This window comes from Gnatocerus cornutus, unplaced genomic scaffold, assembly GCF_029298725.1.
Source record: "Gnatocerus cornutus isolate USDA-ARS CGAHR unplaced genomic scaffold, icGnaCorn1.1 Chromosome12, whole genome shotgun sequence".
NCBI classification, from domain to species: Eukaryota; Metazoa; Arthropoda; class Insecta; order Coleoptera; family Tenebrionidae; genus Gnatocerus; species Gnatocerus cornutus.
The window spans coordinates 836,665-862,401 of record NW_028275360.1 but is presented as its reverse complement, the minus strand read 5'-3'; the positions used below and the strand labels follow the sequence as shown (position 1 = coordinate 862,401).

Genomic DNA, 25,737 nt, shown 5'->3' with positions numbered 1-25,737 from the left:
GACCTGTTGATACCCAATCAGCAATCCATACGTCCTTACCTAATTCATCGGTCCAATCTCCCTGTTTTAACAGTGTTTTTACCATCATCTATATATACAATGCATCATAATATGCCACGCTTTCTCCTAATATGTCTAACATTTCGTACAATCTTAGTCAAGCATTTGCAGTTGTAAAAGCAGCTATGAATATATTAGTATTGAAATCATTTTCTAGATAGCAACCTTTATACTTGTAATCAATTTGTAACATATTTTCGTTTAATTCATTGATATGTATATTATCAAGTCTGTCGTCTAATAAAATCTCATAAAATCTCTTAATATCTGTAACATACTCTGTTGCGCCCATATTTTGTCTTTGACCAAATTTACCCCATAAGGAATTTAAGCACATTTTTGCAACAGCTCTTTCCAGGATTATTTTCTATTTTACCCAATTCAATACATAGATTTTCTTCTACGGCTTTTCTATGTTCTTCTTCTGATTCAAAATCATTTCTTCATTCACTTGTCTCTAATTTTATTTTCATAAATGCTTTTAACATATCCTTTAAACAAATAACTCGATTTTTGTTCAAAATGCCAAACTTCATCAATAGTTATTATTTTCTATTCTTTTTCAATTGCTTTGTTTACTTCGTTTGTACACCAGGTTCCTCTGACAATTCTTTGAGATTCCGTATGACTACATTTATCTTGTTGATTCGGCCTTCGGCCCTCATGAGTGGGCGTGGTCCACGAATGATTTAATTTTGCACACAATTGACATAATGGAAATGTTAGTTTTTATCGCCAGATTTCCTTTTATTTTTAAGAGGTAAAACTGAGTGATACAAACCTCTTGGTGGTAAAATTGCACATTTTATTAAACCATACCATTTCGAATTATACGTAGGAGATTTGAATATTTTAGTAGGATATCCAACTGGATAATCATCATAACATCGTACTGTTGGATATAAACTACAGATATCTACACAGGGTCCGGCAACACTTGTGTCCACCCCCAAAATCGTTTTTAATTTTAAAGAGAAAATTTTGAAAATTTGCATATGCTCACAGTTGACAAAGTTCTAGAAGCTGACGCAAAAATTTGTTTTATATCACTGATTAAAAATCTATTTTTTAGATAATTGTGAGGTTTTGTGATATCAACCCCAAATTTAATTTTTTTTTAATATAAATGTGTTAAAAATATCTCAGTTGTTATTTTACATTCAATGCAAATTGTCTTCAAAATTTGAAAAAAAAATGCTGTTTTATCAAGTTAGTTTCCAATTTCATTACGTCAAAATTGGGAACTACGTTTACATCCATGTGTCAACATCGTGTGTCATAAATGACATCTATCCTTTGGCTCGCATCCAAATAATGATGAATGTCTAGGAATTCATTTTGATAAATCAGAAAATTGGTATTTTGGTGAATCAAGCAATACACCTGATGGGCAAACTAATTTTTATACAGTATTTTTACATGAAATCAGACACACACTAGGTATTGAACATTCTGCAAATAATAATTCAATTATGTACGCCTATTATAAAGGTGATAGTAAGTCTTAAAATATTGAAAAATTAACTCAAGACGATATGTGGGCAATTCAATATTTATATGGAAGACCTGAACGATTAAAATATGAATTAATACCAACAACAACAACAGTTAAACCTACTGCAAGGCAAAGGGTCCCTGAAGAACAGCCTAGAGGTGAAGCCGATGTCAAAGGTATATTTGGTAATTTATGTGATTTTAATAAAGAAATTAATACATTCTTAATTGCAAATCATCATATGTATATTTTTTATAAGAAATATGTTTGGTTAGTCAATTTAAAAGACATGACTTATGATAAAGAACCGAAATTAATTAAAGATTATTTATATTTTTTGCCAGATGATTTTAAAGAAATTTCACATATTTATCAAAGACCCTCAGGTGATGTTTTAATGGTTGTTAAAAATTTATATTATTTAATTGATTTTCCAAGTTTTAATGTTAAAAGTAATCAATATATTGAAAATACCAAAAGGAAAAAGAATTGATGCAATATTTAGAACTTATTCTGGAAAAACGTATATATTTTATGATAAAGTCTTGTACATTGAGTTTGATGAGTGTTTGTTTAGATCAAAGAAAAATGGTCTTATTTCAGAATTATTTGCTGGAATACTTCCAGATATAAGCAGAGCATTCAGGTATAGAAAATTATATTTCTTTAAAGATACAATGTATTATGAATTTGATGATATTTCGAATACATTAGTTAAATCTGATAAATTTGACTTGACAGTTTTCGGATTTAAATGTGGGCTTATCAATCAAATAATAAAACTAATTGTGATCATTTTCATATGATTTTTTTTAAATAAATGACTGAATCTGACTTAAGTTATTCAAGTGACTCAACTGACTCAGATGATATGAGAAACAACAGTTATGAAATTGATGATTCGTTTTATGTTTCTCCTAATAAACAATTATTTGAAGATTTTATTAGAAAATTTAGATCAAAAGTTGTTTGGAAATGTCATTCCATCAAAAATTATCTGAAGAATTTATTACAGAGTTTCACAATGTAGAATTCGATTGGGTCACAATATCGCGTTATCAAAAATTATTTGAAGATTTTATAAAAGATTTTGTCGATAAAGTTGATTGGAGTGCAATATCACAATATCAAAATTCATCTGAAGATTTTATCAGAGAAAACAAACAAACTAAATTTATTCATTATATTACGCTATCAAAAATTATCACAAGATTTTATACAAGAATTACAAAAAGATCTAGACGGACTGATTCCCATCGAACAAATATTTTCAGGTTTAATAAGAGTTAAAGCAAAAGGTCAAAAAATATCTGAAAAATTTATTAGAGAGTTTCATAATGTACTCGATTGGGACGAAATATCGCGTTGTCAAAAATTGTCTGATGATCTTATAAAAGATTTTAGATTAAAAGTTAATCGGCGCGCCATACCACGTAATCAAATATTATCTGAAAAAATTATTAGAGAGTTTCACGAAATATCGTGTTGTCAAAAATTGTCTGAAGATCTTATAAAAGATTTTGCAGATAAAATTAATTGGGGGTATATATCAACATATCAAACTTTATCTGAAGATTTTATTAGAGAATTTTAAGATAAAGTTGATTGGGTTAATATATATTTACATCAAAAATTATCTGAAGATTTAAAAAAAGAATTTCAAGGTAAACTCATAAAAATTATTCATTGAAAAAATATTTTTCATTTGGATCATAAAATTAAATACTTAACAAGTTACCTTGGAAAAACAGAACAAAATGATTAAAAAAGCAAAGTATTCTCAAAAGCTTTAAAATTCAAGTGTTTTTAAAAGGTGAATTGTTTTGGCCGAAATCGTATTCACGTTTGATAAAACAGAATAACAAAAGAATTTGGTTTTGCTTATGACAAGAGAGTTATTCAAGAAAACATTGATACAATACCGTTTGGATTTTAATCCTTTTCGTTGGTGCCTTTGAATTTTGTGTGGAAATTTTAAAAATTTAAAAATAATAATTTAAAATTTTTAAAACAATTGCACAACCAAACTAAGATGTTGAAATTTAAATTATTCCACTCATGGTCCCAACCATCTAAAAATCCCTAGAAAACACTGGTGAGTGGCAAGGTTACTAAAATTAACAGGTTTGCTACAAAGTTTTGAGCCAATAGAAGCAGGTCTCTCGAACTGGCGCGAATACGTCATCGGAAAGCTCTTAAGGGTCTACGAGCCTGCCCGAAAATTTCTGTTTGAAAAGTATGCAACTTTAACAACACCTTTGATTGACAGCTGCCTAAAGGGATTACCGAGGATTTGGTAATGAGGGAATCATAAACTTTATGGAAACGGTCGCTTGACCTGCACATTTCCTAATAAGAAACCCAGCGGTTGGAACAATAAATTCGTGTTGGACCAAAGATGAGTTTAAATATTAGGATTTGAGTTTCTCTGCGTTTTGAGCCCGTGAAATTTCTGGTTCTAGTAGGTAAAAATTTTACGGGCGTAATTTTTTTTTTTCAATTAATGGAAAATGTATGTATAAAATCCGCAAATTTCCAGTTTCCATAGTACGTAATGGCAGAATGTTTTTTAATTGAAAAATGTAATTTTCGTAAATGTAGTCCGAAATTTTTCCTCACTGGTCGCCGGGGAAAGTTTAAAATTACTTATTATTATATTATTTTTATTTGAGAAAAACGCATTTAATTTTTTTTAACCAAACCTTTTACCTGACACATGAGTTTTTGGACCTTTTTTACTTTGTTGTTTTCTGTGATTTAAAAATTAACTCTTCATAATAATACATCCCGATAATCAATAAAAATAGTTCCCTAATTCATTTTTAACAATTTTAACATTTTAAATTATCATAGTTTCTATATTGGTTAATATTTTTTAAGTCAGAACCACACAGGAAAAGCAAAATTGTCGTTTAATGTTATTATGCAAAAAACTATTTTTTAAAAATCCTCATCTCTAATAAGCTACCTGCTACCGGTGGATTTTACACTTAACCAATAAGACAATTTGCTTTCAAAAATGTTTTGCTTTAAAAAATCCCGAGATTAACACCATAATTTCCATTTCAAGAAAATATTGCAAATCCCTAAACTCCAATCATGCAAAAGCAATTAAAAACGAATTTGAGTTTCTTTGCTTACGTACTTAGAAAAAGACATTTAGAGGGTGATAGCCCCACTTCTTTATCTTTATTTTTTATGATTGAGTATAATAATTTTAAAAATAGTTCTCTCTACGATATATTTTTACCTGCATTAAATAGAGTCGCGAATTTGTCAGTTAGTTTACTTTACGACGTGGATAATAACATAGTGGAATGTTTCAATTCTATCGTTAATAAATTTGTAGATGGGAAACGAATTAACTTTACTCTTGCCGAGTCTTACTAAGGGAGATTTTATGCGGCAGCATTGAATTTTAATAGTGATCATACTTTTGTATATAAATTTTTAAAAAACAATGCGGGATTTGATACTCCGGGAATATACGTTAATAAATTTCGGCAACATAAATTAAAACAAAAGAAGAAAAAGCATGGTAGAAAAATTAATGTTAGATTACAAAGTGCAGATTCGGATTATGGTGCGTGTAACAAAAACTCTGAATCCAACGAAGTAGTTCCGGACATATTATTGGAGGAGTACGAAACAAGAAAAAATATATTTTTAAATGAGCTGTCATTGGCCAATGGTTTAGATATTGAAAGAAAAACAGTTCAGCAGCGGCATAGCGATGAATGAAACAAAGAACGGCAAATTATATTGACACCGAGTAATTTCGGAAAAATTTGTAAAATGAGAGACGGAACAGACACGTCAAACACGGTAAAGTCATTGTTATATGGTTTTGGTTTGAAGTCAAAAAAACTACCGAATGCATTACAATACGGAGTTGATAATGAAGAAAAAGCCACAAATAAATTTATGGTAATCACGGGTTTAAAAGTTCAAAATTGCGGTTTGTTTATAGACGATGATAAAAAATTTTTAGGCGCCACCCCTGATGGGTTAATTGGAACTGATGCGATAATTGAAATTAAATGTCCTTATTCAGCAAGAAACAGCACCATTGAAAGAGCGGTAAACGAGAAACTTATAGATTTCTGTCAAATTAATCCTAATAACGAAGGTACAATAGAATTAAAACGGTCCCATAATTATATGTATCAAATTCAAGGTCAGCTGCATATTACTAAACGGGATAGATGTTTTTTTGTGGTTTATACAAAACTAGATTTGAAATATACAATTGTAGAGAGAGACAATGACTTTTGGAATACATTTATGGTTTCCCATTTGGAAAATTTTTATATAAATGCCTTACTTCCTGAAATAACAGATTCTAGAGTTAGCCGAGAACAAACGATTATAGTAAACTCAGTTGACATATACCTAGTAAATTTTATGGCCACATTATGAGAGGGCCGAGCAGTACTAATCCTTGCGATTGGGAGACCATAAATGAGCACGAAATGAATGCGGGCCTATTCAACCATCGGTCAACTCTCTACCTAGAACTTTGTCGGCTGCAGTTTACAACACCCAGTTTTATTGCTATGGGTGGTTTGACTTAAGCCATAAAATGTTTACTAGGTATATGTCAACTGAGGTTACTATAGAAGCATTTTAAAGAAAGACTTATAAATTATGTTCGCTCAAATGTCCGGATTGTCATTTCTAAAATAAAGTAGTTTTATAGTTAAAGTCAAAAAAGTGCAGTAGGCCTATTGGGGAGAGCACTTAAAAAAAAACGCGCCGTCTCTCTGTACCCCAAGGGTGGTGTGGAAAACAGTGAATTATATTACAGTTTAAAAATATTATTTCTCAATACACTTGCTACAAGTACCTTCGATGTTTGTTGCCGAGAGCGACCAGTTAGGTCTTTACCTACTTTTACCCGACAGCAGTTTATTACAATTGGGCGGAACGTCAGTGACCCCCTAGTGAGCGGTCATAAATCATGAGATTTGAATAAGATGATTTGCGTTAGTTGTACTGTTGGTTGCCTATTTTTGATTTGTTTTTTTTATTAATAACTTCAAAATTATGGCATAATGACAAAAACAAAAATGTCACCTCCATAGAGGTTTTAATTCTCCACATGTTGGTATTTTTTTAACTTCGTAGGTTGCTTCATATTCCTTAAAAACGAAAAATGGGAATTACAGTTTTTAATTAATTAAAGTCAAATTTTTCACTTATTCAAAATTCGAAGATGTCACCTCCATAGCTCTACCTGAGACGCATACATACAGAGGTCGAGCGATTTTTCAAAGTCCAAAATGCGCTTCAAAAACGAAAAATCGTAAGCCATATACCGGGTATATGCGTAGCGTAGACCCTTAAAACTTGCCCTTAACGCAGACAGATACACTCCGATCCGTCAACTTCATCAGAACGCGAAACTTCCACTCCTACACCATTACATCCATTCCCTTTCCGATAAATTCGACGAGAAGCAGGTGCGGCACGTAAAGTGAGCCGCTTTTACCATGGCGTACCTGACTTTTAGAGTCGAATATTATCTTATTGCACTCATAATGTGGAGGGTGTAAACAGGCTATTGTGTCCGAAAATTAAAATTTACGACATCTCCAAGTATATTAAAATGTCGTTAAACTAAAAGGAGTGGTAATATGTATAAAGAGGACCGGTAAGTACGAAAAATCGATCGTTTGACGAATTTTGCTCACTTTGTTTTCTTTACGACCTATTTCATGATGTGGCAACCTTGGTTAGATCAATCTAATGAAGATGAAAATGATGATTTTATCGACGTAATTGGTGTAGAGTCAATGGACGTTCCAGAGCAAAACTTGTTAAAAGAAGGTAAGTGAAGAAAACCATTATTTTTATTTATTATCAATTCATTATTTTAAATAAAATTTAGATATTTTTCTTACGGACCTAATATTTATAAATGGAATTAATAACTACAAAATTTGTTTTTTCTTTAGGTGCTAGCGAGGTGCGAAAATATTTGTGCAATTCTGCAAAGGACTTGGTCAGAAAAGTCTATAAAAACTTGATTAACCGGGGAGAGAAAGCACCTGTCCAGGTTACATCTGAATTAACGGAAATACTATATCGGACAGTTCAGCGCATCATCAATTCTACCCGAGAAAACTGTGGACCAAATAGGCGTCACCGACTGAAAGTCCACGAAAAATTCAGTGAACCAGAATTAGATTTTGTTCGATCCATCATTTACACGATGTATAAAGAAAAGCAAGTTCCAACGATAATGGCTGTTAGAGAAAGACTCATTCAAGCTAAGTTCCCAGCAAATTTTTGCGTGGATACTATGCGTAACTTATTAAGAGCCATTGGTTTTAGATACAAAATTTTGGACAAACGGTGTTCCATAATGAACACACCTCGTTTAGTGACGTGGAGAGTGGAATTTATATCCAAAATTAGACAATTTAGGGATTTGGGAAAAAACATTGTCTACATTGATGAAACGTGGTACGATAGTCACGATGTCGTAAAACGAGGTTGGGTTGACGGATCCAAGAAATGTTTTTTTGAAACGCCACCAAATAGAGGAAAGAGGATCATCATCTTGGCAGCAGGTAATAAAAATGGATTTATTCCTAATTCATTTGTTTTAGCGACCAAAAACATAAAGGACAGCAGCGCAGATTACCACGATGATATGAACAATCAAATTTTCGAGGATTGGTTCAAGAATCGGCTTCTTCCAGAATTAACACCGAACTCTGTAATTGTTCTGGATAACGCTTCGTACCACTCCAGACAAGACCGAAAAATCCCAACTAAATCTTCAAAAAAGGATGCCTTATTGAAATTCGTCCAGGAAGAGAACATTCCCATTCCCAAAGGTCTAAAGCAGACAAAAAAGAATTTGGTTGCTTTAATTACACAAAGTGACGTGGATAAGTCCAAATCATATGCGATTGACAACTTTGCTGAAAACTGTGGATACCAGGTTTTGCGACTTCCACCATACCACTGTGTGCTAAATCCCATCGAGTTGGTGTGGAGCCAACTCAAACACCGAGTTAGGAAGGGTAATTTAACGCCAAATTTGACTAATTCTGTCGTTAATTTGATCCGCGAAGAGGCTCAAAAAATTGACGGTGTTCTTTGGTCCAATTGTATTGACCACACAGTTCACGTGGAAAACAATTTCCTAGGTCGAAATGACTTTCCAGAACTCATCATAAACACTAATGATGACAGTGATGATTCTGATGTGGAATGATTAATTTGTAGTTTTTTTTATGACTTTATACAAATTTCATAATTTTTGTTTAGATATTAAATTAGATAGATAGGATTAGGATGTTCTTTATATTTTTTTTTATATAATTATGCAAATACACATGTTCCAACATTATTTTTTCGTTCTTATCGTAAAAACTTGATGTCTCTCGGTTTTTTCAAATTAATAAACAAAAATTAAAAGCTTATCAACCTCATTAAAAAAACACGGTGAAGGGATCAACAATCATCTTGAGCCTCCGCGCTAATACCTGGAAGAGGCACGGGTCCACATTTTTCTACCTACTTGGAGATGTCGTAAATTTTAATTTTCGGACACAATAGCCTGTTTACACCCTTCACATTATGAGTGCAATAAGATAATATTCGACTCTAAAAGTCAGGTACGCCATGGTAAAAGCGTTCTACTATACCTCTTCTCAAACAATCCCTTAAACACCCAGCAGGAACTCACAAGTTCCCGCACTCGGGTGTCCCCAATTTAGAACGGATAATCCGCTGAATTTTGTTACAGGCAAAAGGCAGCGGAAGAAGAACCGGAAATGACAACCAGCCACCACTAGATATACCGGAACAGGAGTCCAGGAGCCCCCTGGAACATTAAACTGAGGATCAGGAGTCCCCGGAGCCCCCTGAAGACCATCATAACTCAAAAACGGTTTGGACTAGAAAACTGAACTGTCCTTTTTTATTGATATCACCTCTGGAACGATAATTACACTGCATCAATGTATCCAATCGAATTGTAAAGCTGTTGTTCTGAATACGTACAACGGTCCTAAAGTTTTAAAAAATATCCCAATAATTAAGCGACTAATCGTAGCGTAAAATTTTAGATTTTAAATCGAAGTTGAAATTTTATAATTTACAACCAGCAATTGCCGGCAAACTACAGAAATTAGTACTTCTCTACAAGCACAAAATTTATGGTAGGGTCAGCTAGTTTGACGAAACCAAGAGGTCCAGCTGTTTGTTAAATAATTGCTCTTTCTTGGAAATAACGATAGGAAAATAATAGCAAGAGGGATGTTGCTAATTACGGAGAAGAATGCCAAAAGCCGGACATGGCACTAGACTTGTTTGAAGAAAACAAAGTTCATTTTTTAAGAACATTGAAAAAGACAAACAAAGATTGAAAAAAAATTGAAACTATTCGCCAAGCTGCTTGCGGCAAATGGTTGGAAGAAAGAAGAAAATTAGTAACTGCCTCCAATTTTGCAAAAATTTTCAAAAGACCGGATGGCATCGCGGATGACGCCGTCACTGAAAGTAAAATGCCCGTATGCGGCATATACAAGAAAAATGGATTTTGAAGAAGCAATTGATCAAAAAAAATTACTTTTTGGAAGAAAGATCAAAACGGGAAGCTAAACATAGCAGTAATTGAAAGAGACGTTTTGGCAATCAATGTTTGCAAAGGCCATTTTATTGTAACTGTTGGTCGGTCTCCGACAAAATCGAAACATGCCGATTCGGGATATAATTCTTTAAACATTCATTTATTACCGATTTTTGTTTAGTATTTGTACACCTGTGTCTATAGATATGTGTAGGCATTCTCATTTGTTGAATGTATTTAGTTGTGCTATTTTATTAGCCATGTGTAAATGTAAATGCCATTATTTCATGTGCGAAAATGGGTATATTTTTTGTGTTATATATTAATAAATATATATTTATTTAATCAAAAATTGACTAAGTTTAATAGCATTGGAGAACTGATAAAAATTAACAACCAATTCCGAAAGCTTATTTAAGTAGTGTAAAAAGGCCATTCCATTTTCCTAGGCAACGAGAGTGTAATGTTCATCTGATCAATGAATGATAAATGTATTGCTTTATGAAACTCGGTGTTTTAATATACCATTTATTATTCTTTTGACCTTCACTATTTTTGCGTCTCGAAGAAATACAAACGATTCCAACATTGAACAACTCTACTTGAATTGGTCTTTACAATATTTTTTATATTGTACAGACGACTGGGTACGGCTATAAATTGCATAAGACCCAATAACTTTGAAAAAATAAAAATGATGACCACACGCCACAAGTGGCAAGAGAGAAAACAAAACCAGCAGAAGCAGTAAAAACTTTTCTGTCCACCTGCAGAAACGTCAGAGAAATCGTAAAAAACGCTATCCCTGAACTGTAAGATAACACAACCCTCGTAACTGCGCAGAAAAACTACGTAGCTAGCTTAAGCATGGGTTATTCCTCTAAAGTTCTGTCAGAAAAACTGAGAAAAATAAAACGGTTAAGATTTCCATTAGTACATTAATGTAAAGTTGCAATTACCTAGCTTATCCAAGGTAGGATAATAAATTGTACAGTTTACAGCCACCTTACCGTCAACCACCATAAACATAATAACCATAAGTGGTTGGGTCTTATCTGTCTTGAAATGAACCGTAATAAATTTTCTGCACGATAGAACAAATTTGCTTAGTTACCGCGCCTGCTGTTGGAACAGTAAAGGGCCCCACAAACCTTGTTCTTGCACGACGTTTCTGAACGACGGTTTCGACGGTTGGAACGAAACGGTCGGAAAAACCGAGGTCTGTGGGTAAAACGGTCGGTTTTTGCCCACAGACCTCGGTTTTTCCGACCGTTTCGTTCCAACCGTCGAAACCGTCGTTCAAACACGTCGTGCAAGGACGAGGTTTGTGGGGCCCTTAAGTTGAGTTTACTGGTTATATAGTATTCCCAGTTTCCAGGTTATATTGTTGTGGAGTCATTCCTCTTTCAATAGGCGAAATTATCCAAACTACCCCCATCATAAATTTAAAATTCTTGCCTGGCCATCTACTTTACATCTGGCTGTTTCCCCGGATTACAGCAGATCTTTGATTTACAAGCGTCCCCATCATATTTTAACAATGGTACAAATTATGGTGGGTGGCTACCTCTTAAACGAAGTTAAATAAGTTTATAGAGGCCATATAACTTTATTCCACTGGGAATTCTATACCAAGATAAACAAAACGGTAAGTACAAAATCTACTTACTGTTCGTTCTACAAATTGAAAAATTAAAAAAAAAAACGATATTTTGACTTGTTGGGAATTATTGAAGAACAAGTAATGTCAATTATTTGTAACATTTTTAATTTTATAAAAATAAACGAAATCGTGCAAAAAATATTATAAGCATCACAAAGGTTAAGACCTATATTGATCTCAGACAATAATTAATTCCAAACAATTGTAAAGTGTCCTACATTCAAAACGCGTCTACAAATTCTGGATCAGAGGATGAGATTTTCTTGGACGGTGAATGAAAATGGATGGTATAATCTGATTATCTCAAGTATATAAACTCACAAAGACACCAAATTTTTAAGACTTTCCAGTTTCTTTTATTATGTCGGTTTAAAAAGTAAAAGAGCAAAAGGGTGAAAAGAATCAGTTTCTAGTAAAATTCAGCTTCATCAACGTGTGTCTTTCCCTTTTTTCTGTATTTTCTTTGGCTCCTGAGTTTCGAGTTCGAGTCTTTTTTAAGACTAACAATAGCAGATTCTTATTTTCATAAACGTATGTTTTATACAAAATTAGAAAATCTAGTTAGTTAGTAATCTAGTTAGTAAAGTACATAATAAAGTTTATAATATTGACAGTATCGTCGAGAAAAATAATCACCGGGTAATAAGCACTTCTAGTTAAAAACCAGAAAATGCAAAATGTGAAATTAATGAATCAATTGTTTGCGAAATGTTGTTGTAGGTGGGGGTCATGTGCAATTAACTAAATTTTGTGCCGCTTTAGATATTCTACAAATTAGTTCTAAAAAATAGATTAACACGGAAAGAAAAGTTTTTGAAAAAACGCAAACATTGGCAATTGATGAAATGCTAGCTGCTGAACAAGAAGAACGAGGATGAGCGATTGAATCAGGTGATATTGGTGCTAATGGGGTGCCTTTTATTACTGTAATTGTTGATGAAGCCGAAATCTAAGCGTTCTAATTATAATTTTTATATCTGGCTGTTAAAAATAAATTAAGCAAGTTATCCCTGTTATCCCTAAACCTAAACAGTATAAAAACAAAACCCTCACAACTGCACAGAAAAACTACACAGCTAGCTTAAGCATGGGTTGTTACTTCTCAAAAGTTCTGTTAGAAAAACTGAGAGAAATGAAACGGTTGGTCATAACAACAACAATTTTAGCTAATAAAACAACTTCTACTTCGCAATGGCGTAGATTAACTAAAGCGAGATAATGAATTATACAGGTATGTACCCTAAAAATTCCATTCGGTTCTCCATCAAAATTTGAGATGACTTTCATATCACTATTTCATGTAGACATATTCCGTCAAATAGCAGAATAATTCACTATTAAGCATTTTGTTAATGTAAAGTAGTGTAAAACGAATGAATAATTATAAAAATTTCATTGTCTGCTACACAAACGCAAAAAAAATGACTTACTCACCTAAAAACCCAGACGTAATTTGGCCACAAAACACTGCAAAATGTAAAACCCACGTGAACGGTTAAAGCAAATTTAAAACATCAACATTAGGTAAGATTTGTTAAAAACTTGGTGATCGCGCTCGGTATATTGCTTTGAAAAGTTCACAACAGAATAATAATGAAATTTAAAATGTTACTATTTTTATAGGTTCAGGTAGAAGTGGGGTGCGCTGGGGTGGTTATTGATGAATAAGGGTGGGATAAACAACCAACCGTATTGCATGCAGCCCTTTTTAAATTTCCACAAAATAACATAAGGTTGCCTATTTTATTACCAAGCTATTATTTCCCAACTGATTTAACACTTGAAATTGCAAACTGTGCGAATACTTGTTTGGTTCCCGTGTAAACATAATCAATCTGTTGCTTACAGTTGCCAACAAAGTCAAATCTACAATTTCGTCTACTTTTCACAACCGTGTGGAAAGTGCCACTTTCACATGGGGTCGTAGGAAAAAATACCATAGTAAAATCTCGTTGATTTGTTCAATTTGTTTTGTACCCTTTGAAAAAAAAACATTGAAAAATAAGCAATACATTTCGGCCTCTTTAGTAATTAATTTCTGTAGGCACTCTAACAAACATTATTTGTAAAAAAAAGTTCTTATAACTGACTGTTATACTTTTTTTAAAGTTAATAAAAGAAATTAGAGAAAAACAGACATTTATAATAATTTATAGATTTGTTACTTTTGTAATTTCGATAATTGATAGCTATGCTGATGATACAATGACATGATTGAATGAATTTTATTCTTGTGTTGACCGCAAGTGGTATTTACGTAATCAATATAAAAATTAAAATTAAGTTATTTGTGACAAAAAGTGCCAGTCCTGTTCTATTCCCGGCTAAAGTCATTATAATTAAATTGAAATACAAGTTGTCTGAAAAATCGCGCACCACCGTGATTCTGTATCATTGAACAGTGTTATAGATCATCAAAAAAACATTAAAAAAATTATGTCTATAGAGATATTATGATGGATTGAAGAGTAAGATTTCTGTGCAACAATTTTATATTCAAATGAATTTGTTAACTAAAGAACATTTTGTACGAAAACATGGTGCCAAAAAATCGAAAAAATCTTGTGAAAAATGACTGAAAACTCTTGTATATACCGAGATGTTTAACATTTGCTTACTTTTTGTTAGTTTCTAATAAACTTGATGGTTGAGCACTGGCCGCCAACTAAGTGGTTTTTAATGACCAAAATTTGGCCACATAATAGGATTCGGAAAGGGTTAAAGGCGTTCCCAGTAGTGCTGCTGGAATTTTATTGAAACGCTTTCCACTCCATTCGAGTTCAGATAGTCTGGTCATACTTAGACGGTTCTTGTCCTAATGAGCATTGAAATTTTTACCATTATAAATCACTTAGCGGGCGACTGGTATTCAACCATAAATCTGGTTAGTAACTTAATGCGAGGTGTTTATAAATGTTTCTAACATCAAGGGTGGCTCTGAAATTTTTGCCATATATCATTTTGCCGCTTTGTATTCATAGTGATTATAACTATGTTTAACTACACCTAAAATGTCACTCACGTCAACGACGTTTCAGTTACGATTTTGTGTCCAAGTCTTTGATTTTCAGGTGTCAGACCATAACTAGAACAGTTTTTGTTTCAAAATTAACTTTGTTCTACGATTGAGGTTAACTGCAAAGGTCAGTGGAAAAATCGGAACACACACTTGTAATGGACGGCAAATTTCTTTGACATTTTTTAGGCACTTTTGGTGCTTATAAATTCCTTGTAGATATCATAGCTCAACAAAACAATATTTATATGTTTTTAAGATCTTAGTTTTCGAATATATTCATGAAAGTACTGAATTGGCTCTGGTTTTTATGATTTTAGGGTATTTTATATTTTTAATAATTTAGACTTTGAATCGGCTCTCCAGAACACGAATTATAATAAAGTGTTTATTATCATGTTAAAATTCACTTTGTGCACGCCACGTGGAGCCCCGTCGGAAGAACAGGGAAATTTTTATCATTTTAAAAGTGATTTTTCTAACTCAATTAAACAAAAAAAACTCTCATTTAGAAAAAACAAAATTAATTGGATGAAAGAATGGTATCAGGGTAGATGGGATGGTCACTTGGTGGCAGATTACTGTTGATCTTTAAAAAGATTGTTCTCAAAAAAATATAAAAGACGCGCCTATAAAATGCGTTTTATTAAAGTTTAACATAAGTTTTTTTTTTTTTTCTTTTTCAACTTCTATACAGGGTGTTCAAAAAATAGCGGACCAACTGATAAGAACGTCAAACTGTAAGACGATGTGAATTGGAAATGCTGTTTAAAATTTTTATTTGAGGCTTTGTAAGGGAGCAAAATAACTTTAAATATTGCGAAAAACGGCAACAGTGTTCAATTCTTTCGGTAATTATTAGGAGTATAATTTTGAGACCAGAGCAACACTTTGGTAGTTACAATTATTAATAAATCATGTAATTGTTTACTATGGTTTGCAATTAATTTTGATAACACCTGACGAGTAAAAGTCACAAAGTAGATCAAGAACCATTTGTTCTCGACTGTTTCCGTCACGTGTCGGTATATTCAGCAAAATTATACATCATTAGACAAATAAACTCCTCTAGTTTGTGACACCTAAAAAATGTTTGACTTTTCTAAAAAATGGTTATTGTCAGGCACTAGGCAACAATTAATTACTGAAATCTTGAAGTGAAATGTTGCCAGATTAATTTTGCACTTTTGAGCTTAATTTTAAATGTGAAAAATAACGTTTTGCATCAACATTTAAGGCATTTAAAGACTGTAGGTATGTAAATATCACCCAAAACATGAACTCTAGTAGAATTTTGTAAACCTTGAGTTCATTATAAGGAAAAATTTGTGCCAAAATTAGCGCCCCTTTAAGTGGCTGTAGATTTCTTACGAAGCACTCAATAATTGAAAAAAAAATTTAGCTACTAGTTATTATTTGAAGATTCACGTAGTGAATAGTTGGTCCGCCATTTTTTGAACACCCTGTATGTTTACTTGAGCACCAAGTAAACCACATGTGCCAACCTCTTTTTTGTGTGGTTCCACATTAGTCATTTTTCACCGCCACCACGCCCTGTGAGGGTGTCGGTGCAGGTGGCTTTTCTGGAGGCCACAGCTTCTAAAATCAGTCCTGTATCAGCTGCCAACAAATAAACTCTAATCACACATTTGAAATTTCTATAATTTCTGGTCCTTCGAGCAACTACTTTAAAATACGTTTTACTTTCAAAACACCATACAGTCCGCAGTTGCATCTAACATTTTGGTCAATTCGAGCCGGATAATACAGACGTCCAGTACAGTGTAGTGCCACATCTGTAAAACCAGTGTAAAAAAGTGTAAAGAACCAAGACCCATCCCGAAGCCAGGCGTCAGAATCAAAACCCGTTCCGAGATCAAGGCGTCGCAACTAATTTCAGACCCGTCCATCGAACCAGGCGTCGCAACTGTCAAGACCCTTTCGGTGAACCAGGCGTCGTAATTGAAGCTAGACCGCTTCTCAACTATAAGCATCTGACCTGAAGCAAGACCCGTTCCGGAGCTAGGCGTCGTAATCAAGACTCGTTCGGTGAACCAGGCGTCAAACAAAAGGCACAGCAGGACTCAAGGTCAGATCACTCCATTTTATCCTTCCTAATCTCGTAAGGCATACAGAGCCTAAACTCGCGATAACTCACGCAAATTATTATTGCTTGACGCTTCTCAAATTGCAAGGTTTTTGAGACAATCAAAATGACGGAGTTTAACGCGCTCAAATCCCAGAGAGCGCAAATCAAATCGGCCATCACCCGAATTCAGACTGGGGTGAATCATTTTAAAGCTGGTGACAGTCCGTTTCAATTGGAAGCGCGACTTTCTGATCTAACGGAGCTTTATAAAAAGTACGACGCTGTCCAGACAAAAATCGAAAACCTACAAGTCGTATCGGACGAAGATTCAGCGGCAGCGGCGGAAGAAAATGACAAAGAACGCTTAAAGGTTGAAACCCAATATTATAATATTGTATCCGCGATCAAATCAGTATTAGTACTAGGCGAATCGTCGCCATCCACGAATAATTGGTAACTGCAGTGCTGGTACCATAATCAATATCAATAGCACCAGCGCGGGCACATCTGATTCCGTTCTCAGCAATCTTAAACCGCTAGAATTGCCATCGTTTTCCGGAAAACTAACAGAATGGCCCACATTTTTCGACTTGTTTCAGTCACTCATAACGAAACGAAGCTTAGTAAAATTCGGAAATTTTACTATCTGCGGGATTGTCTGAAGGGCGAAGCATTTCGCTCAATCGAATCGTTGGCAGTGTGCGAGAAAAACTACGACAGCGCCATACAAATATTGCAAAATCGGTATGACAATAAACGACTAACCGTAGAAGAACATATCGCCCAGATATTGCATTTTTCTCCATTGTTAAAATCATCAGCATCGGAGCTTCGTAATTTAATCGACACGACCAATAATAACATAGCGGCATTAAAGGTTTTAGAGGTACCCGTAGAACACTGGGATTCAGTGTTAATCGCGATAATCACGGAAAACTTAGATTTTTTGATCAAAAAAGATTGGCAAGCGTCATTAGACAAAGAGTTGCCCAAATTTGAAACATTTATGCAGTTTCTCGAAAAGCGGCAACGAACGTTGGAATCGACCGACCGCCTAAAATCCCACAATCTCGAACCTAATAAGGCACAAAATCAAAATAGCTTTAAACAAACATCAAAAAAGTATGCCTCTCAAACTAAAGGCAAAAAACCCAAATTTTTACTTTAAATTTTTGGTGTATTAGCCGGAGGCTGTTCAGAGCAATGTCCACTCAAGAGAAAGAAAAAGAGACGGTTGGAGAGCAGATGACATCAACTGCACCGACAGGATCGAGAGGTGGATATAGAGGAAGAGGCGGATATGGCCGTGGCCGCGGTTCCCGCGGAGGAGGACAAAAACCCCCATTTCAGAAAAAGGAAGAGGGGCCAATTGCCACACCTCCGAAGGTTGATCCGAATGTCCGACCCAAATCTAAAGCTCCTTCAACGACGAATTCCCCTTTGTCCAATGACCCAATGTGGCAGGACTTTGATTGCGAGGGCTTCGAAGGGCTTGTCCCTTATCGAAGAGAGAATACCTTCACGAACACGTATGAGGGCCTAATCGCTATAGCCGAACGACAGTACGATTTGATTTCGTCATCAGAACGAACATTTCAAAAATTTGTATCGAAGTCAGTATTTGTCTGGTATGTAGTAGAGGTCTTCTATGGAAGATGTGTTGCTATTAAAGCGCATCGTGGAGAAGCGTCGTTTGACGACGAGAGATTCAGGGAGTACATACGATCAGATAACTACCCTGTACCTGTGCCAATAAAGGAATACCTCAGATCAGTCGGAGCAATCACCGACAAGAGCGGAGCTCAGTATAGACTTGAGTTCCAGAATTGGCCAAATATACATGGGCATTTTGGACGTGTAACAGCAGACACACACGTTGCCTATGAGACGATGCCTGCACCAGTAGTGTTAGCACGAAGAATCATGCAGGACTTGGCCTATACGATTAACGCAGACGGAAGAGACTGGGATTTACCAGCAGATATCGCTTGCAAAGAACCAGGCGCAGGACTACCAACAAAGAACTTACTCGGTTGGGCACCAGCTTCACAGCTTGGCAGTGAACAACGTCAGCTGATTGAGGGTGCTGGTATAGACCAGGGAAACTTCCAGGCCGGAGTTCAACGCTTTGCAATGAATAGAGCGTTGTTTGAAATAGTTGGAGATCACATGCGTAGAATTACATCACTAAAGTTGAGTAACGGTCTACATGAGTCAGAGAAAGGCTCAGTCGCACAGTCCTTGTGGCAGGAACGTGACCAAGAGGAGGTCGTATTCTCAAGGACTACACAATACGCAGTATCCGCGGACATTAGTAAAATGTACCGCATGATTTTGGTCCATCCGGAGGATCATAAATATCAAAGAATTATTTGGCGTAATAATCCTAATCAGCCACTCCAGACGTTTCAACTGAAAACTGTTACATACGGTACCACATGTGCACCTTTTTTAGCAGTGCGAACATTGCATCAATTAGCATTGGAGACATTAAATTCAAATCCATACGCGAGTAAAATCATCGATCGTGATTTTTACATGGATGATCTGTTAACGGGGGCGGATACTAAACAGCAAGTCATATCAATTAAAAACGAACTTACCAAGATTTTAGAGTCAGGAGGTTTTAACCTAACAAAATGGGCCTCAAACATTGAAGTCGATGATACAAAAAATCGAGACATCGAATTCGAGGAAAGCAACGATGTCAAAGTGCTCGGTTTTTACTGGAACTGGATTTAAATACCGTCGTCAGTAAACGGTTCATTCTATCCACGGTAGCCAGAATCTTTGATCCACCCGGATTAATAAATCCCGTTGTGGTCACTGCAAAAATCCTTCTGCAAGGACTCTGGAATCTCCAGTTAAACTGGGACCAGCAGGTTCCGCCGCTTATCGAAACCGCGTTTGTCTAATTCTTTGAAAACTTGCGATATCTGATGACTTACAACATACCGCGTAAATTGTCAAGTGTCCTGCAGTGTAGTCAGCAACTCCAAAAGTCAAACGCTGACTACACGCCAATAAGTAGGTTAGATTAAGTTGGGGATATGGTTATTTAAGACGGTAGAAATTAGAAGGAAAAAGGAATTGTTGTTATGAGTGGTTACGAGATGTAGTGTGTTAAATAAAAAGTCATAAATGAAGTCTAAGTGTTTTGTGTCCTGAACCCTTCAAGTGAATCAGTGAATGATGTCCCACGTTATCACATGGCGATCCTGCCACCGAAACTAGTGGAAAATTGACACAAAAATTACCAAAGATGTGCGGACCGAGACAAACTAAGACCGAACAAATTATTGTGGAAGCCGCCGGAATGGGAAAAAACCAGGCAACAGAAGAAAAACTAGAACTAAATCGGACGGAGTGGATGTTAGTAGTCTTCTTCCTTGTTATACTACTAGGTACCGGCTGGTACATCATACAAAGATGGAAAAAATCCCAAAAAACAAAAATTAGACGAGAAGTCGAACAAGAACATCTGAGAAGATCGAGAGCCAACACCGACGACGAGGCGTAATGAGTAAAGTGAATAATAAAGTGAATACGTCGCAAGTTAGGTTAGTTATGGTAGTGTTAAGTGCAAAACAATAGTGAAGTGTTTGGGAAAATGGAATGGACCTTCTTCGGGAGTTCCGGCACTTATACGAAGACATTAGAGTTTTTGCAAGAAACCTAGGAAAGGACAGCATCGAACGAAGACAAAATCTTGAAACCACCAAAAAAAAGATAGGAAAGGTTGGTAATTTTGAAAATCGATGTTTGGCTTTGCAAGATTTGTTTAATGCGAAAAAGAATGATGTAGCGGACATTCAAAAAGTAAAACAGTTTGTAGACGGTATAAATTCAATTATAGCGGAAGTAAATGAAATTTTAGAATCTAGACGGGCGTTGTCTGAGGAAACGTCTGAAGAAGCAAATACAGACAATAAAAATAGCACAAATTCAGACCTTTCCTCAAACATAGAGAAATTTGAACTTAAAACGGCTTCTAGTTTGCTTCCAATAATGAAAGGAAAAGAGCAAGTCACAAAACAGCTCATAGATGGTATAGAACTCTACGATTCATTGTTGGATGCAGACGGGAAAAAGCTTCTGACAAAATATGTATTAAAAACTAGACTATCGGAAAGCGCCAAATTTAGGCTAAGGAACGAGTATACGTCAAATGCACTATTGTTAGGTGATATGAGACGGCTACTATTATCAAAAAAATCTGCCGCCTGTTTGTCTTTACAATTAAATCAGGCTAGACAAAACGGTAGCTCAATTAACGAATTCGGTAAGAAGATTGAAGAATTAATGGTTGATCTAACAATTTCTCAAGCTGACGGAAATGCAGAGGCCGCAGAAATTTTACAAGAAGCAAACGAAAAAATTGCCATAAATGTTTTTTCAAACGGGTTGCACAATAAAAACTTAAGCACGATAATCAAAGCGCGAAACTATTCAAATTTAAACGACGCTATACGTGGAGCTCTAGATGAAAATTTGTCACATCAGGAAAGTAATTTGTTTCATTTTAATAATAGAGGACGAGGTAATTCTTTCAGTCAAAGAGGAAACCGTGGTCATTATAGAAATAACTTTCAATATAACAAAAATACTAATAGAAACGACCAAAATAACTACAGACATAATGCGGGACAAAATTCTCAAACTAACTATTACTCAAATAATAACTATAGAAATAATTCGGGACAAAACAATCAAACTTATCAAAATAATTTTCGCGGACGAGGTAACAATTCACATCAGTCAAATTTTCAATCACAAAGAGTAAACAGAGGAAATAGCAGACCAGGCTTTTTCATGAGTAATAATTCGGAAGACAATCAAAATCAAACTCAATCCCAATCAGTTCACACAGAACACCAAGAAAACGCCGAATCGCGAAACATGTTTTTTCGAGAATTCAGACAATAAAACCAATAACATTCTTCAAAATCCAATAATTCTAAATTTAGATGGTCTAAACTTTATTACATTACAACACAGAAACAAAAACTTAAAATTTCTATTGGACACAGGAGCTTCACTCAGTGTAATTTTTCCAAATTGCATTTCAACAAACCAAATTATTGATCGATCTAGGAAAATTACGATTAACGGAATTGCTGGGTCAGTGATTTCGCAAGGAATTCGTAACATCGACCTAAGTGCAAACGACAATTGCATACAACACGAATTTTTGCTGATTGATGAGTTCGAATGCGGAGCACATGGTGTCATAGGTGCTGATTTCTTTGCAAAATATGGTGCAACAATTGATTATGAAAGGTATAGCTTTTCATGCAGGTTTAACGACCAGAAAGTGGAACTTCCAATGGAGTCCAGATATGCTTGTTTTACAGAAATACCTGCTCGTTGTGAAATCATTAAACATTATTACATTGACAGTGATGATAACGAAGAGTTTGCAATTTTACCACAACAAATATGTGAAGGTGTCTTTATTGCAGGAGTGTTAGCAAAATCAAAGTTCAACAAAATTCCAATTAAACTGCTTAACCCTTTCGCATCGGGATCAGCCAAAACGCGTAAACAGAAAGTGTCGTTGATACGCGGGAACCGACTTTTCGCGCAAAGCTAAAACATTCATTTTCGTCGGGATTCGCCCGTTGGCGTTGATATTTTCCGAATGCGCAGCTGCGAATTTGTCTATTCATAACCTAAATTTTCTTCAAAACTTTTTGCGGTGCCGGCAAATAATTTTTTTACTATGGGTACTACCTTCAAGCGAAAAGCTTTAAGTGAACAAGAGCTGGAAGAGTTATTATATAAGAGTGATGATAATAATGATGATTATCTGTTTGATCCTGAAAGTGGCAGCGACAGTGAGAGTTTAGAAGACATAGAGGAAGTTGTCATTGAGGAATCGGAATCTGAGTCTGATGACAATATCCCTATAATGAATAACAACCGTAAGTAGTACGAAAAATTATATTGTTTTTTAACGTTTATATCGCTAGGTCAAACGACCCGAAATAAAAAGGCTAGGTCTAATGACGCTGAAAAATTTGTTTGGGCTGAAAACCCAAACTATAAACCAACATTATACGCGTTTGCCCAAACTGCATCTGGCTGTAAAATTGCTAGTGATGATCCATCAATTTTACAATGTTTTGAGCAATTTTTTTCGGAAAATTTGATCACACAAATTGTCTACCAGAGTAATTTATTTCACCATCAATCAGTTGACGAGGATGAAGCTGTTGCAAGCCATAGAAGAAAATGGAAAGACATTGATAATAATGACATGTATTGTTTTATTGGGTTGAGTTTCTTGATGGCACAGGTTAAAAAATTGAAACTTCAAAATTACTGGACAGGCGATCATTTATTATCCACACCTATTTTTGGACAAATTTTATCAAGAGATCGTTACATGGAAATTTCGAAATATTTACACTTTGTGGACAATAGTGTACATAGTAAGGACAAACAAAAAAAATCAGACTGTTGGTGTCGCATCTGAAAACAGCGTTCCAAAATACTTTTTACCCTTTCAAAAATTTGTGTATTGATGAAAGTCTAATGCTGTTCAAGGGACGTTTATTTTTCAAACAATACATCCCATCTAAATTTTTTTTATTTTATGTGACTGCGAAACAAACTACATGTTGGATTTTATAATATACACTGGCACTTCCACTGACATAGAGCAACATTCTGAAGAAGTTGGAAAAACAGGTAATATTGTCCTTACATTGATGCAACCATATTTGGACTCGGGACACACGTTAATTGGTATACAAGTCCACTCTTGTATCACATGCTTCATACTCGCAACACCAACGCTTGCGGAACCGTCAAACAAAATAGAAAGCATATGCCGAACCTAAAAGGCAAACTCAAAAGGGGTGAAATCAAATATTATGTCACGGAAAATATGCTGGCCCTAAAGTGGATGGATAAGAGGGAAGTAACTGTTATCCACAAGTCACTCTCATGAAATTTCGACTACTGGTAAAAAACAACACGATAGTGAAGAAGAAATTTTGAAGCCAAATTGCGTTATAGACTACAATTGCAATATGGGTGCCGTGGACAAAACGGATATGTTGCAGAGTTCGATTGAGTCCGTCAGAAAATCAGTGAAATGGTATAAAAAGGTATTCTTTCATCTGCTCGACATGTCACTAATAAATACGCATGCAATTTACAAGACAAAATCCGGAGAAAATATTCCGGTAGCCAGTTTTCAACTGCAGCTAATAAAAGAGATATTTCAAAAATATCACAAAAGCAATCCGCGTTCGGGACCAGGTAGAAGAAGTGTAGATGAACATAGTCCACGACGGTTGACGGAACGACATTTCATTTCATATATCCCTTCCGAGGAAGAAAAAAGACAAACACGTAAGAGATGCCACGTCTGCTCCAAGAAAAAAGAACGAAGAGACACTTCGTATTGTTGCTCGAAATGTGCTGTCCCATTGTGCATAATGCCCTGTTTTGAAAACTACCACACTTTGGTAGTGTATTGGAGAGATTAAATATCTAGCTTTTCTTTTATATTTCCTTAAATTTTTGTTCATTTGAAATAAAAAGTTGAAAATAAAATATTTTGAATGTTTTCTTTTGATATAACGAAAGACTCATTATTGCGTCTTGAAATCTACTGCGCGCATATAGCGGGAAACGCCCGATTGCGTCATTTCGAAAAACGCGTATTGCGGGAGACACCCGATCGCGCAAAGGCCAAACAAACCCGTTTTTCAGCGACACATACGCAAAAACGGCCCCGATGCGAAAGGGTTAATACCAGAGATGAATCAGTTACTGTCAAGAACTTTAAACCAAAATTAGAAAAGGCTTCAAATTTCAATATTTTTAGTTTTGATCAAAATTTACAATCAGTTAATCGGGTTGAAAAATTGCTTACTACATTAAATACAAAAAATTTAAATAACGAAGAAAGGTTATCAATTGACAAAATTTGTGCAAAATATTCTGACGTTTTCTTTCTTGAAAACGACCAGCTTATTGTTACTAATATTTACAAACAAAGTATTCAATTACAGAAACATACAACACCAGTTTATGTAAAACCGTATCGACTTCCACATTCGCAAAAAGCGGAAGTACACAAACAAATCGGAAAAATGTTACAAGACGGTATCATAGAAGAAGCAAAAGCTTCACCATGGTCATCTCCACTATTAATTTTTCCAAAAAAGTCAGACCACAGTGGTGAAAAAAAATGGCAAATTGTAATTGATTACAGACGATTAAATTCAGTTATTGAAGACGACAAATTTCCACTTCCAAATATTACAGAAATTTTAGATTCTTTATCAGGTGCAATCTACTTCAGTCATTTAGATCTATCTCAAGGATTTTATCAAGTAGAGTTAGAGCCAAGTTCACGACCTTGCACTGCGTTTACCACAGATCGAGGACATTATCAAATGAAAAGACTGCCAATGGGTTTAAAAATTTCACCATCAAGTTTTTCTCGTGCCATGACAATTGCTATGACAGGTTTAAATTATGAGAGTTGTTTTGTTTATTTGGGCGATCTAATAGTTTTCGGAAACAATCTTACAAACCACAATAAAAATTTAATCAAAGTATTGGAAAGATTGCGAAAAGTTAATTTAAAATTAAATCTGCATAAATGTGAATTTTTACAAAAAGAAATTTTATATCTAGGTAACAATTTCAGCCAATGGTGTTTCACCTGATCCATCAAAAATTTCATGCATTAAAGATTATCCAATTCCACGAAATTCTAACGAAACCAAAAGATTTGTAGCATTCGCAAATTATTACAGACGATTCATTAAAAATTTTGCTGAAATCGCATCACCTTTGATAAGGT

The 25,737-nt window shown here is 34.9% G+C and overlaps 1 protein-coding gene across 1 annotated transcript; it reads left to right on the top strand.

Annotated features, from left to right (window-relative positions):
* Nucleotides 1–1,318: 1,318 nt before the first annotated feature.
* On the top strand, nt 1,319–2,361 carry LOC148166838 (macrophage metalloelastase-like). Its single transcript, XM_088048379.1, has 5 exons — nt 1,319–1,331; nt 1,390–1,557; nt 1,591–1,731; nt 1,900–1,941; nt 1,994–2,361. The coding sequence occupies exons 1-5, from the start codon at nt 1,319–1,321 to the stop codon at nt 2,359–2,361; spliced, it is 732 nt and encodes a 243-aa protein (XP_087904505.1).
* The last annotated feature ends 23,376 nt before the right edge of the window (nt 2,362–25,737 follow it).